At 52.0% G+C, this 15,640-nt stretch overlaps 1 protein-coding gene across 1 annotated transcript; it reads left to right on the top strand.

Annotated features, from left to right (window-relative positions):
- Positions 1-473: 473 nt before the first annotated feature.
- Positions 474-15,157, top strand: LOC121843576. Its single transcript, XM_042313305.1, has 2 exons — positions 474-2,923; positions 14,799-15,157. Exon 1 carries the CDS (start codon positions 1,037-1,039, stop codon positions 1,670-1,672), a length of 636 nt encoding a protein of 211 aa, XP_042169239.1. The 5' UTR covers positions 474-1,036; the 3' UTR covers positions 1,673-2,923; positions 14,799-15,157.
- The last annotated feature ends 483 nt before the right edge of the window (positions 15,158-15,640 follow it).

Here is a 15,640-nt window from a genome sequence, read left to right as displayed (position 1 = left end):
GGATACATGCTGTGCTTTTTAAACTCTGCATCCAGAACTAAATGTTGCATTATGAACCACCGGTTCAAATACCAGGCATGCTTGGTCTGCTCCATTTGCCTTAGCAGCCACCAGTCATTATATGAAATGCCTGAGAATCCTGGGATGCTGGCTGTGCTTTGTAACAGTATGGACTTCCTCTCTCTCTGTTCCGTCCTCTGCTCTAGGAGTCACTGTTTCAAATACCTGGGCTGTTTGCTGGGCTTTGTGAGCCCATTCTGCTTGAGCTCTCCTAGAGTTGAATTGTTTGAAATAGTTTAGATGCTCGCTGTATTTTAGTAATGTAATGACCTTTTGCTTTCTCTCTGTGTTTTGATTCCCTCTGCCTTAAGGGGTCGAATCGAGTCCTCGTATTTCCCGAGGTGGATCATGTTACGACCAGAGAGAGAATGGAGGACCCTGCCTTCAACCTGACGCAGCTGGTAGCTGACCTCAGGGCCCTGGAAGAGGAGAACTGGCTGTCCATCAGGAAGGACCCCACCAGGGGCCCCAGTCACCGCAAGGACCCCGACAGGGGCCCCAGTCACCGCAAGGACCTCGACAGGGGCCCCAGTCACCGCAAGGACCCCGACAGGGGCCCCAGTCACCTCAAGGAGCCCAACAGGGGCCCCAGTCACCTCAAGGAGCCCTCGACAGGGGCCCCAGTCACCTCAAGGAGCCCGACAGGGGCCCCAGTCACCTCAAGGAGCCCGACAGGGGCCCCAGTCACCTCAAGGAGCCCGCCAGGGGCCCCAGTCACCTCAAGGACCCCGACAGGGGCCCCAGTCACCTAAAGGACCCCACATCCAAGCCCTCTGAGAGGGAGAGAGAAGCACCTCCGCTCCCCCCTCCTATCCCTCCTCGGACAACATCATGGTACCTCGCCAGCCCCTCCCCTGAACTACAACTACACGTCCCAGAATCCCTCAGTGGCTCAGGCAGGAAGTGCCACAGCCCCTGTCTCCTGTTAGACAGGAAGTGCAGCAGCAGCCCATCGATAGTGAGGAAGTTCGAGGCGATGCTGCAGGAGAACGAGGGGAAAGTTCTGACGGAGGCGGGGTTTACCACCTGCGCTGTTCCCTTTAACTCCCACTGCAACGTGGGCTGTTGCCACAACCGCTGGTCCTGTGACGGGAGCCGCTTCGGCAGCAGCAAGTCGTCCACCTACGTGCCTGTCCAGAAGAGCCTGTCTGAAGTCAACATAGTGAGTGCTGCTGAGAAGGACTTGATCCACGACTACAGGCCCGTTGAGAAACCTAGAAGTCCTAGAAGCCCTGAGAGAGAGAGTCATATACAACCTGGAAACAAAGACCTAGCAGTTTCACACATCTGTCTTGACCTTACCTTAGAGTTACCCCCTCCAGGCTCCAACCCTCCAGGCTCCAACCCTCCAGGCTCCAACCCTCCAGGCCACAGTAGGAATATGATGCTGGAACAGGCCACTGCTGAGTTTAACAGGACACTCTTCCAAGCTGAGATGGGTCGAGGGATGGAGGACGATGATGTAGAGGACAGTTTTACATCAGCGGGTGTCTCTAAAGGGGCGTACCAGACGGTACGACGGTATGTGGCGAGGTCACACACGGGGTCACCAGGGAGACGAACATTGACCTCCCGCCACGGCACGCCACAGAGGTCAGACAGAAGGAGGTGATCTGTGACATCACAGCTCAGAAGCTGAGTTCAGGGATCAAACTGAGCCAGGCCCTGCCCCCATCTGACCCTCATCCAGGGGTCACCGTCAGGACCTTTGACCCCCCTGCCACCTCTGACCTTTCACCCCAACGCCCAGAAGTTGCGTTTAGGAACATGCCTTCTAACCCGGCAACACGCTGCCCTGAGGTCAAACACAAAGCTGGACCCCCCAACAGCCTGTTTAAGTCCACACTGCACAGGTCCATCTCTAGTGAATACAAGCAGCCTGCCCAGACTACACACACGGCTCCAGGACCAGAGGTGAGTGCCAGTCCGAAGAGGGACATCAAGGCCCAAGGAGCGAGGCCTCATTCCGTTAAGTCATGCCCAGCGCCCCAGCGACCTGGGAGTCGCCCAACCACAACACAGGACATCCTTAAAGCTGGATCTGTGGGGTCAGGACTCTGTGTGCCTGGGGGGTCGGGACTCCGTGTGCCTGGGGGGGTCAGGACTCCGTGGTGTAATGAGCGACCAGCCCTGGAAGCCCCTGACTCTGGCTGCGTTACGTCCATCTGACTCCAGGTCTAATTACGGCGCTGTGGAGAGGATCCTGAAGAGCTACGAGAACACTGCCTGGAGCCAGCGGTACCAGAACCATACCCAACCCACTGAGTCCAGCCCTAACCCTGGACCCAGCCTCAGCCCTAACCCTGGTCTCAGCCCCAGCCCTAACCCTGGTCTCAACCCCAGTCCTAACCCTGGTCTCAACCCCAGTCCTAACCCTGGTCTCAGCCCCAGTCCTAACCCTGGTCTCAGCCCCGTCCTAACCCTGGTCTCAGCCCCCGTCCTAACCCTGGTCTCAGCCCCCCGTCCTAACCCTGGTCTCAGCCCCAGTCCTAACCCTGGTCTCAGCCCCAGCCCTAACCCTGGTCTCAACCCCGTCTCAGCCCCAGCCCTAACCCTGGTCTCAACCCCCGTCTCAGCCCCAGTCCTAACCCTGGTCTCAGCCCCAGTCCTAACCCTGGTCTCAGCCCCAGCCCTAACCCTGGTCTCAGCCCCAGCCCTAACCCTGGTCTCAGCCCCCGTCTCAGCCCCAGCCCTAACCCTGGTCCCAGCCCCAGACAGGAAGAGGAACTCATGGATCTTCTGGAGGAGATGATGGATAAGGATTACTGGGATCAGTCAGGCCCTGCCTCTGGACACTCCTCCCACACACACTCACCACAGCCAGCTGACCAGCTCCCACAGAGAGACAAGGCTAACCATGCAGGTGAGTACACTGTTAAAACGCATGAATACACACACACACACACACACACACACACACATTGTGTTTATTCTGTGGAATAGTTTGACTTGTTGATCAAACTTCTTCAGGCTCTCTAACACATTTAAGTGGCAACATCTGCATCCCAGAATGGTCCCTATGTGTCCTGGTTGATGGTCCCCTAGTCCCTATGGGTCCTGGTTGTCACGAACCAGCTCAAAGCCCGTAACAAACGGAGACAACGTGGAGATAAGGAGTAACAAGGTCCTGGTTAATGGTTCCTATGGGTCCTGGTTAATGGTTCCTATGGGTCTGGTTAATGGTCTCCTAGTTCCTATGGGTCCTGGTTAATGGTTCCTATGGGTCCTGGTTAATGGTCTCCTAGTTCCTATGGGTCCTGGTTAATGGTTCCCTAGTTCCTGTGGGTCCTGGTTAATGGTCCCTATGGGTCCTGGTTAATGGTCCCCTAGTTCCTGTGGGTCCTGGTTAATGGTCCCCTAGTTCCTATGGGTCCTGGTTAATGGTCCCCTAGTTCCTATGGGTCCTGGTTAATGGTCCCCTAATTCCTATGGGTCCTGGTTAATGGTCCCCTAGTTCCTATGGGTCCTGGTTAATGGTCCCCTAGTTCCTATGGGTCCTGGTTAATGGTCCCCTAGTTCCTATTGGTCCTGGTTAATGGTCCCTATGGGTCCTGGTTAATGGTCCCCTAGTTCCTATGGGTCCTGGTTAATGGTCCCCTAGTCCCTATGGGTCCTGGTTAATGGTCCACTAGTTCCTGTGGGTCCTGGTTAATGGTCCCCTAGTTCCTGTGGGTCCTGGTTAATGGTCCCCTAGTTCCTATGGGTCCTAGTTAATGGTCCCCTAGTTCCTATGGGTCCTGGTTAATGGTCCCCTAGTTCCTATGGGTCCTGGTTGATGGTCCCCTAGTTCCTATGGGTCCTGGTTGATGGTCCCCTAGTTCCTATGGGTCCTGGTTAATGGTCCCAATGTGTCCTGGTTAAAGGTTCCTATGGGTCCTGGTTAATGGTCCCTATGGGTCCTGGTTAATGGTTCCTATGGGTCCTGGTTAATGGTCCCTATGTGTCCTGGTTAATGGTTCCTATGGGTCCTGGTTAATGGTCCCTATGTGTCCTGGTTAATGGCCCCTATGGGTCCTGGTTAATGGTCCCCTAGTCCCTATGGGTCCTGGTTAATGGTCCCCTAGTCCCTATGGGTCCTGGTTAATAGTCCCTATGGGTCCTTGTTAATGGTCTCCTAGTTCCTATGGGTCCTGGTTAATGGTCCCCTAGTTCCTATATGTCCTGGTTAATGGTCCCCTAGTTCCTATTGGTCCTGGTTAATGGTCCCTATGGGTCCTGGTTAATGGTCCCCTAGTTCCTATGGGTCCTGGTTGACGGTCCCCTAGTTCCTATGGGTCCTGGTTGATGATCCCCTAGTTCCTATGGGTCCTGGTTGACGGTCCCCTAGTTCCTATGGGTCCTGGTTGACGGTAGTACACTCCAGGTTAAAGGGGACCTCACACACATTCCGTTGTGAAATCCTTCCTGATTATCCTAGTCTGAGGACAACACCGCGGGAATGGTGTTTATTTCGGCTATGTGCAGAAGGACAGAGGCCAAAGCCTCCTGGTTGGCTGCAATGTGGCCCATTTCACTTTAAACAGCCTTGTAACAAAGGAACCAAGAAGTTAACTTGGCAGGAAGACACTCTAACCTCCAAATCCAACCGTTTCATCTTTAGTCTCACTCTCTCACTCTCCCCCCCTCTCTCTCTCTCTCGCTCTCACCCCCCTCTCTCTCTCGCTCCCCCTCTCTCTCTCTCACTCACCCCCTCTCTCTCGCTCTCACCCCCTCTCTCTCTCGCTCCCCTCTCTCTCTCACTCACCCTCTCACTCTCACCCTCCCTCTCTCTCTCGCTCCCCCTCTCTCTCTCTCTCTCACCCCCTCTCTCTCACTCTCACCCCTCTCTCTCTCACTCTCTCTCTCTCACCCCCTCACTCTCACCCCCCTTTCCTCTCACCCCCCCTCTCTCTCTCTCGCTCTCACCCCCTCTCTCGCTCTCTCTCTCTCTCTCTCACCCTCTCACTCTCACCTCCCCTCTCACTCTCACTCTCCCTCCCCCCTCTCGCTCTCTCACTCTCACCCCACCTCTCTCTCTCTCTCTGCTCCCCCTCTTTCTCTCGCTCTCTCGCTCTCTCACTCTCCCCCCCTTCTCTCTCTCTCTCTCTTGCTCCCCCTCTCTCACTCTCACCCCCCCTCTCTCTCTCTCTTGCTCCCCCTCTCTCACTCTCACCCCCCTCTCTCTCTCTCTTGCTCCCCCTCTCTCACTCTCACCCCCCTCTCTCTCTCTTGCTCCCCCTCTCTCTCACTCTCACCCCCTCTCTCTCGCTCTCTCACTCTCACCCCACCTCTCTCTCTCTCTTGCTCCCCACCTCTTTCTCTCGCTCTCTCGCTCTCTCACTCCCCCTTCTCTCTCTCTCTCTCTTGCTCCCCCTCTCTCACTCTCACCCCCTCTCTCTCTCTCTTGCTCCCCCTCTCTCACTCTCACCCCCTCTCTCTCTCTCTTGCTCCCCCTCTCTCACTCTCACCCCCCTCTCTCTCTCTTGCCCCACCCCTCTCTCTCTCTTGCTCCCCCTCTCTCTCTCACCCTAACTCTCAGTTGGAAGCGAAAGGTTTCTGGTCCTGTGTTGTGTAATTACAGAAATATCTCCAGCCAGCCAGCTGCCTCTGAGCCCCCCACCCACCCCTCTATCTCCAGCCAGCCAGCTGCCTCTGAGCCCCCCTCTATCTCCAGCCAGCCAGCTACCTCTGAGCCCCCCTCTATCTCCAGCCAGCCAGCTGCCTCTGGGCCCCCCTCTATCTCCAGCCAGCCAGCTGCCTCTGAGCCCCCCTCTATCTCCAGCCAGCCAGCCAGCTGCCTCTGAGCCCCCCCTCTCTATCTCCAGCCAGCCAGCTGCCTCTGAGCCCCCTCTATCTCCAGCCAGCCAGCTGCCTCTGAGCCCCCCTCTATCTCCAGCCAGCCAGCTGCCTCTGAGCCCCCCTCTATCTCCAGCCAGCCAGCTGCCTCTGGGCCCCCCCCTCTATCTCCAGCCAGCCAGCTGCCTCTGAGCCCCCCTCTATCTCCAGCCAGCCAGCTGCCTCTGAGCCCCCCTCTATCTCCAGCCAGCCAGCTGCCTCTGAGCCCCCTCTATCTCCAGCCAGCCAGCTGCCTCTGAGCCCCCCTCTATCTCCAGCCAGCCAGCTGCCTCTGAGCCCCCTCTATCTCCAGCCAGCCAGCTGCCTCTGGGCCCCCCTCTATCTCCAGCCAGCCAGCTGCCTCTGAGCCCCCCCTCTATCTCCAGCCAGCCAGCTGCCTCTGAGCCCCCCCCCAGGAATGAAACCTCCCTTTAAATGAAACTGCTGTAATGTAATGTAAATGTTTTTGAAAGCATGAGAGTCAGTCAGTGATTAGCAGACCTATTAGATTGGCCATCAGAGAGAGAGAATACAGTGGAACTAGAAGCTCAGAATGAGATGGTCATCAGAGAGAGAGAGAGAGAATACAGTGGAACTAGAATCTCAGAATGAGATGGTCATCAGAGAGAGAGAGAGAATACAGTGGAACTAGAAGCTCAGAATGAGATGGTCATCAGAGAGAGAGAGAGAATACAGTGGAACTAGAAGCTCAGAATGAGATGGTCATCAGAGAGAGAGAGAGAATGCAGTGGAACTAGAAGCTCAGAATGAGATGGTCATCAGAGAGAGAGAGAATGCAGTGGAACTAGAAGCTCAGAATGAGATGGCCATCAGAGAGAGAGAGAGAGAATGCAGTGGAACTAGAAGCTCAGAATGAGATGGTCATCAGAGAGAGAGAGAAGAATGCAGTGGAACTAGAAGCTCAGAATGAGATGGCCATCAGAGAGAGAGAGAGAGAATGCAGTGGAACTAGAAGCTCAGAATGAGATGGCCATCAGAGAGAGAGAGAGAATGCAGTGGAACTAGAAGCTCAGAATGAGATGGTCATCAGAGAGAGAGAGAGAGAATGCAGTGGAACTAGAAGCTCAGAATGAGATGGCCATCAGAGAGAGAGAGAGAATGCAGTGGAACTAGAAGCTCAGAATGAGATGGTCATCAGAGAGAGAGAGAGAGAATGCAGTGGAACTAGAAGCTCAGAATGAGATGGTCATCAGAGAGAGAGAGAATGCAGTGGAACTAGAAGCTCAGAATGAGATGGTCATCAGAGAGAGAGAGAATGCAGTGGAACTAGAAGCTCAGAATGAGATGGCCATCAGAGAGAGAGAGAATGCAGTGGAACTAGAAGCTCAGAATGAGATGGCCATCAGAGAGAGAGAGAGAGAGAGAATGCAGTGGAACTAGAAGCTCAGAATGAGATGGTCATCAGAGAGAGAGAGAATGCAGTGGAACTAGAAGCTCAGAATGAGATGGCCATCAGAGAGAGAGAGAGAATGCAGTGGAACTAGAAGCTCAGAATGAGATGGTCATCAGAGAGAGAGAGAGAATGCAGTGGAACTAGAAGCTCAGAATGAGATGGTCATCAGAGAGAGAGAGAATGCAGTGGAACTAGAAGCTCAGAATGAGATGGCCATCAGAGAGAGAGAGAGAATGCAGTGGAACTAGAAGCTCAGAATGAGATGGCCATCAGAGAGAGAGAGAGAGAATGCAGTGGAACTAGAAGCTCAGAATGAGATGGCCATCAGAGAGAGAGAGAGAGAATGCAGTCGAACTAGAAGCTCAGAATGAGACGGTCATCAGAGAGAGAGAGAGAATGTTGTGGAACTAGAAGCTCAGAATGAAATGGTCATCAGAGAGAGAGAGAGAATGCAGTGGAACTAGAAGCTCAGAATGAGATGGTCATCAGAGAGAGAGAGAGAATGTTGTGGAACTAGAAGCTCAGAATGAGATGGTCATCAGAGAGAGAATGCAGTGGAACTAGAAGCTCAGAATGAGATGGCCATCAGAGAGAGAGAGAGAGAGAGAGAATGCAGTGGAACTAGAAGCTCAGAATGAGATGGTCATCAGAGAGAGAGAGAGAGAGAGAATACAGTGGAACTAGAAGCTCAGAATGAGATGGTCATCAGAGAGAGAGAGAGAATGCAGTGGAACTAGAAGCTCAGAATGAGATGGTCATCAGAGAGAGAGAGAGAATGCAGTGGAACTAGAAGCTCAGAACGAGATGGCCATCAGAGAGAGAGAATGCAGTGGAACTAGAAGCTCAGAATGAGATGGTCATCAGAGAGAGAGAGATACAGTGGAACTAGAAGCTCAGAATGAGATGGTCATCAGAGAGAGAGAGAGAATGCAGTGGAACTGGAAGCTCAGAATGAGATGGTCATCAGAGAGAGAGAGAGAATGCAGTGGAACTGGAAGCTCAGAATGAGATGGTCATCAGAGAGAGAGAGAGAATACAGTGGAACTAGAAGCTCAGAATGAGATGGTCATCAGAGAGAGAGAGAGAATACAGTGGAACTAGAAGCTCAGAATGAGATGGTCATCAGAGAGAGAGAGAGAATGCAGTGGAACTAGAAGCTCAGAATGAGATGGTCATCAGAGAGAGAGAGAGAATACAGTGGAACTAGAAGCTCAGAATGAGATGGTCATCGCTCTGACTGGAATATTTGTTCATGTCATCTTGATCAAGGACAGATTAGCTTTGGGTCTGTATGAGGCGCTGTCCTGCAGTCAATTACCAAAAGCCTCATGGGTGGAATGTTATTCATGTTTTTCATAATTTCATAAACATTTTTTTTTTACTTAATGAAAATCTGGTGTTTCTATGTCAAACAGTTGTTTGTTATATTTTAGTCTTCTGTAATGTATAAACTACATTGCTGCCTGCTATATGATGAGGGAGATGAGAGAGATGTGGGTTGGCAGACCACTACATTGCTGCCTGCTATATGATGAGGGAGATGAGAGAGATGTGGGTTGGCAGACCACTACATTGCTGCCTGCTATATGATGAGAGAGATGAGAGAGCTGTGGGTTGGCAGACCACTACATTGCTGCCTGCTATATGATGAGAGAGATGAGAGAGCTGTGGGTTGGCAGACCACTACATTGCTGCCTGCTATATGATGAGAGAGATGTGGGTTGGCAGACCACTACATTGCTGCCTGCTATATGATGAGGGAGATGTGGGTTGGCAGACCACTACATTGCTGCCTGCTATATGATGAGAGAGATGTGGGTTGGCAGACCACTACATTGCTGCCTGCTATATGATGAGGGAGATGTGGGTTGGCAGACCACTACATTGCTGCCTGCTATATGATGAGAGAGATGTGGGTTGGTAGACCACTACATTGCTGCCTGCTATATGATGAGAGAGATGAGAGATGTGGGTTGGCAGACCACTACATTGCTGCCTGCTATATGATGAGAGAGCTGTGGGTTGGTAGACCACTACATTGCTGCCTGCTATATGATGAGGGAGATGAGAGAGCTGTGGGTTGGCAGACCACTACATTGCTGCCTGCTATATGATGAGAGAGCTGTGGGTTGGCAGACCACTACATTGCTGCCTGCTATATGATGAGAGAGCTGTGGGTTGGTAGACCACTACATTGCTGCCTGCTATACGATGAGAGAGATGTGGGTTGGCAGACCACTACATTGCTGCCTGCTATATGATGAGAGAGATGTGGGTTGGCAGACCACTACATTGCTGCCTGCTATATGATGAGGGGGACTATAGTGCAGCTGACTATAACAGACTATAAACCGTCTCTCTAAGGTCAGGGGGAGACTATAAACCGTCTCTCTAAGGTCAGGGGGACTATAAACCGTCTCTCTAAGGTCAGGGGGACTATAGTGCAGCTCACTATAACAGACTATAAACCGTCTCTCTAAGGTCAGGGGGGACTATAGTGCAGCACACTATAACAGACTATAAACCGTCTCTCTAAGGTCAGGGGGGACTATAGTGCAGCTCACTATAACAGACTTTAAACCGTCTCTCTAAGGTCAGGGGAGACTATAAACCGTCTCTCTAAGGTCAGGGGGACTATAAACCGTCTCTCTAAGGTCAGGGGGACTATAAACCGTCTCTCTAAGGTCAGGGGGGGACTATAAACCGTCTCTCTAAGGTCAGGGGGACTATAAACCGTCTCTCTAAGGTCAGGGGGACTATAGTGCAGCTCACTATAACAGACTATAAACCGTCTCTCTAAGGTCAGGGGGACTATAAACCGTCTCTCTAAGGTCAGGGGGACTATAAACCGTCTCTCTAAGGTCAGGGGGACTATAAACCGTCTCTCTAAGGTCAGGGGGACTATAAACCGTCTCTCTAAGGTCAGGGGGACTATAAACCGTCTCTCTAAGGTCAGGGGGGACTATAAACCGTCTCTCTAAGGTCAGGGGGACTATAAACCGTCTCTCTAAGGTCAGGGGGAGACTATAGTGCAGCTCACTATAACAGACTATAAACCGTTCTGTATGTGATCTCCCAGCGAACTTTCAAAAGACACCTTGCATTAAATGCTGGGCTCCCGGAGGCACTGCCTCTCAGTGGTAGAGGCGTCACTACAGACCCTGGTTCAGTGGTCTAAGGCACTGCATCTCAGTGCTAGAGGTGTCACTACAGACCCTGGTTCAGCGGTCTAAGGCACTGCCTCTCAGTGGTAGAGGCGTCACTACAGACCCTGGTTCAGCGGTCTAGGACACTGCATCTCAGTGCTAGAGGCGTCACTACAGACCCTGGTTCAGTGGTCTAGGACACTGCATCTCAGTGGTAGAGGCGTCACTACAGACCCTGGTTCAGTGGTCTAGGACACTGCATCTCAGTGGTAGAGGCGTCACTACAGACCCTGGTTCAGTGGTCTAGGACACTGCATCTCAGTGGTAGAGGCGTCACTACAGACCCTGGTTCAGTGGTCTAGGACACTGCATCTCAGTGGTAGAGGCGTCACTACAGACCCTGGTTCAGTGGTCTAGGACACTGCATCTCAGTGGTAGAGGCGTCACTACAGACCAACAGCTCTGCCCCCGGCAGCTCCTCGCCCAAGCCTCTCCAGGTTCTCCTTTACCCAAATCCAGATAGCAGATGTTCTGAAAGAGCTGCAAAACCTGGACCCGTACAAATCAGCTGGGCTTGACAATCTGGACCCCTATTTCTGAAACTTTCCGCCGCCATTGTCGCAACCCCTATTACCAGCCTGTTCAACCTCTCTTTCATATCGTCTGAGATCCCCAAGGATTGGAAAGCTGCCGCAATCATCCATTTTGAATCCCACCGTACCTTCTCCGCTGTGCAATCTGGTTTCCGAGCCGGTCACGGGTGCACCTCAGCCACGCTCAAGGTACTAAATGATACCATAACCGCCATTGATAAAAGACAGTACTGTGCAGCCGTCTTCATTGACCTTGCCAAAGCTTTCGACTCTGTCAATCACCATATTCTTATCGGCAGACTCAGTAGCCTCGGTTTTTCGGATGACTGCCTTGCCTGGTTCACCAATTACTTTGCAGACAGAGTTCAGTGTGTCAAATCGGAGGGCATGCTGTCCGGACCTCTGGCAGTCTCTATGGGGTGCCACAGGGTTCAATTCTCGGGCCGACTCTTTTCTCTGTATATATCAATGATGTTGCTCTTGCTGCGGGCGATTCCCTGATCCACCTCTACGCAGACGACACCATTCTATATACTTCCGGCCCGTCCTTGGACACTGTGCTATCTAACCTCCAAACAAGCTTCAATGCCATACAACACTCCTTCCGTGGCCTCCAACTGCTCTTAAACGCTAGTAAAACCAAATGCATGCTTTTCAACCGATCGCTGCCTGCACCCGCATGCCCGACTAGCATCACCACCCTGGATGGTTCCGACCTTGAATATGTGGACATCTATAAGTACCTAGGTGTCTGGCTAGACTGCAAACTCTCCTTCCAGACTCATATCAAACATCTCCAATCGAAAATCAAATCAAGAGTCGGCTTTCTATTCCGCAACAAAGCCTCCTTCACTCACGCCGCCAAGCTTACCCTAGTAAAACTGACTATCCTTCCGATCCTCGACTTCGGCGATGTCATCTACAAAATGGCTTCCAACACTCTACTCAGCAAACTGGATGCAGTCTATCACAGTGCCATCCGCTTTGTCACTAAAGCACCTTATACCACCCACCACTGCGACCTGTATGCTCTGGTCGGCTGGCCCCTCGCTACATATTCGTCGCCAGACCCACTGGCTCCAGGTCATCTACAAGTCTATGCTAGGTAAAGCTCCGCCTTATCTCAGTTCACTGGTCACGATGGCAACACCCATCCGTAGCACGCGCTCCAGCAGGTGTATCTCACTGATCATCCCTAAAGCCAACACCTCATTTGGCCGCCTTTCGTTCCAGTACTCTGCTGCCTGTGACTGGAACGAATTGCAAAAATCGCTGAATTTGGAGACTTTTATCTCCCTCACCAACTTCAAACATCAGCTATCTGAGCAGCTAACCGATCGCTGCAGCTGTACATAGTCTATCGGTAAATAGCCCACCCATTTTCACCTACCTCATCCCCATACTGTTTTTATTTATTTACTTTTCTGCTCTTTTGCACACCAATATCTCTACCTGTACATGACCATCTGATCATTTATCACTCCAGTGTTAATCTGCAAAATTGTAACTATTCGTCTACCTCCTCATGCCTTTTGCACACATTGTATATAGACTCCCCCTTTGTTTTCTACTGTGTTATTGACTTGTTAATTGTTTATTCCATGTGTAACTCTGTGTTGTCTGTTCACACTGCTATGCTTTATCTTGGCCAGGTCGCAGTTGTAAATGAGAACTTGTTCTCAACTAGCCTACCTGGTTAAATAAAGGTAAAATAAAAAATAAAAAATAAAGACCCTGGTTCAGTGGTCTAGGACACTGCATCTCAGTGCTAGAGGCGTCACTACAGACCCTGGTTCAGCGGTCTAAGGCACTGCATCTCAGTGCTAGAGGTGTCACTACAGACCCTGGTTCAGAGGTCTGAGACACTGCATCTCAGTGGTAGAGGCGTCACTACAGACCCTGGTTCAGCGGTCTAAGGCACTGCATCTCAGTGGTAGAGGCGTCACTACAGACCCTGGTTCAGCGGTCTAAGGCACTGCATCTCAGTGCTAGAGGCGTCACTACAGACCCTGGTTCAGCGGTCTAAGGCACTGCATCTCAGTGCTAGAGGCGTCACTACAGACCCTGGTTCAGCGGTCTAAGGCACTGCATCTCAGTGCTAGAGGTGTCACTACAGACCCTGGTTCAGTGGTCTGAGGCACTGCATCTCAGTGCTAGAGGTGTCACTACAGACCCTGGTTCAGCGGTCTAATGCACTGTATCTCAGTGCTAGAGGTGCCACTACAGACCCTGGTTCGAAATCCAGGCTGTATCACAACCGGCCGTGATTGGGAGTCCCGTAGGGCAGAGCACAATTGGCCCAGCGTCGTCCGGGTTTTGGCCCCGGTGTAGGCCGTCATTGTAAATAAAGAATTTATTCTTAAACGGACTTGCCCTAGATATATAAAGGTTACATCATTATTATTTTCAGTATCACTTTCTCAGTATCCCGTCTCTATGCAACAGACTGACAGTAGCCAAGAAGTAGAGTTAGGTGCTCAAGGGGGCTACAGAGGACGAAGGTAGGAGATCATATGGAAAGTATTCCAACTCAAATGTTGTTCTGAAGTGAAATAGAGTCGATGGCCGAGGGCTGCAGATGACCTGGAGAAATGTAGCCGCCTGTTCCTGCTCAAAATAATGTTTTTATGGCTGATTGGAGTGAGGAATGTTTGTTAATTCTCTTTCTCTCTCATGCTCTCCCCCTCTCTCTCTTTCTCCCCTCTCTATCTCTCTCCCTCTCTCTCTCTCTCTCCCTCCCTCTCTCTCTCTCTCCCTCTCTCTCTCTCTTGCTCTCTCCCTCTCTGTCTCTCTCTCTCCCCCTTTCTCTCGCTCTGTCTCCCTCTCCCTCTCTGTCTCTCTGTCTCTCTCTGTCCCCCTCTCTCTCTCTCTCCCTCTGTCTCTCTCTCTCTCTCCCCCTCTCTCTCCCTCTGTCTCTCTCTGTCTCCCTCTCCCTCCCTCCCTCTCTGTTTCTCTCTCCCTGTCTCTGTCTCTGTCTCTATCTCTGACTCTCTCTCTCTCTCTCTGTCTCTCTCTGTCTCTCTCTGTCTCTCTCTCTCTGCCCCTCTCTCACTCCCCCGCTCTCTCGCTCTCTCTCTCTCTCTCTCTCCCCCCCTCTCTCTCTCTCCCCCTTTCTCTCGCTCCCTCTCCCTCTCTGTCTCTGTCTCTCTCTGTCCCCCCCCTCTCTCTCTCTCTCCCCTGTCTCTGTCTCTCTCTCTCTCTCCCTCTGTCTCTCTCTCTCTCTCCCCCTCTCTCTCGCTCTGTCTCTCTCTGTCTCCCTCTCTCTCCCTCCCTCTCTGTTTCTCTCTCCCTGTCTCTCTCCCTGTCTCTGTCTCTGTCTCTATCTCTGACTCTCTCTCTGTCTCTCTCTCTCTCTCTGTCTCTCTCTGTCTCTCTCTCTCTCCCCCTCTCTGTCTCTCTGTCTCTCTCCCCCCTCTCTCTGTCTCTCTCCCCCTCTCTCTCTGTCTCTCTCCCCCTCTCTCTCTCTCTCTCTGTCTCTCTCCCCTCTCTCTCTCTCTCTCTCTCTGTCTCTCTGTCTCTCCCTCTCTCTCCCCCTCCTCTCTCTCCCCCCTCTCTCTCTCTCTCTCTCTGTCTCTCTCTCCCCTCTCTCTCTCTCTCTCTCCCTCTCTCTCCCCCTCTCTCTCTCTCCCTCTCTCTCTCTCTCTCTCTCTCTCTCCCCTCTCTCTCTCTCCCCCTCTCTCTCTCTCTCTCTCTCTGTCTCTCTCTCTCTCTGTCTCTCCCTCTCTCTCTCCCCTCTCTCTCTCCCCGCTCTCTCTCTCTCTCTTTCCTCAGGAGTGTAAAGTATCATCCAGCTCCTCATCAGTCCAGAAGAATTTCTCTCGTCCGGCCTGTCCAGCCAACCGCCGCCCCCGTCACGCTGGGCTAGTTGTTCCCCCTCCACCTCTTCCTCCTCCTCCTCCTCCTCCTCCACCCCTATAAACCAGCCCTCTTCCGGCTCCGCCCACAAACACACCTCATTCTCCTACTCAGCCTATCACACGGAGACAGTCATCATCTGACCCCTTAGCTGACCCTGTGTCTCAACCAATAAGATGCCTTTTGTTACTTTACGTACTCTGACATTTCTTTTCTCAATTCATCCTTCCTTGATTCCTTCACATCGAAGGACCGAGTCGGGGGTAGGGACGGGGACGGGGGACGACGACCTTCTCCTCCAATATGGTTGTGAAGAACGTGATGATGAACTGAGATAGAACCCGACTCAAACCTGCCTTTTCCTCCATCTCCTCGATACGTACCAAGACTGTTATTTCTACAACCAACTGGACGATCCAAGAGCTCCAACGTGGACCAACGTGGAGTTAGTTCACCGATCATCTTCAGAATGTAATCTCATCGACTAGTGGACGAGGCGTTTCATGTATTCTACTATAGCAACTCCAGGATCCCCAATGCTGACTGTACCTCTGTGGCTTAATCTGCATCCCAAATGGCACCCTATTCCCTATGTAGTGCGCACTACTTTAGACCAGAGCCCAGTGCTTTTTGGTCCTAAAGTAGTGCACTAAATAGGGAATAGGGTGCCATTTGGGAGGCTAATATATTCAACGGCATTCATTTCACGTACTCTTTTTAACTTGACATGTTGCATAATAATTACAGTGTTACAGAAT

This window comes from Oncorhynchus tshawytscha, unplaced genomic scaffold, assembly GCF_018296145.1.
Source record: "Oncorhynchus tshawytscha isolate Ot180627B unplaced genomic scaffold, Otsh_v2.0 Un_contig_15452_pilon_pilon, whole genome shotgun sequence".
Taxonomy (NCBI): Eukaryota; Metazoa; Chordata; class Actinopteri; order Salmoniformes; family Salmonidae; genus Oncorhynchus; species Oncorhynchus tshawytscha.
The sequence above is the reverse complement of the archived record's forward strand: the minus strand, read 5'-3'. Positions and strand labels throughout refer to the sequence as shown.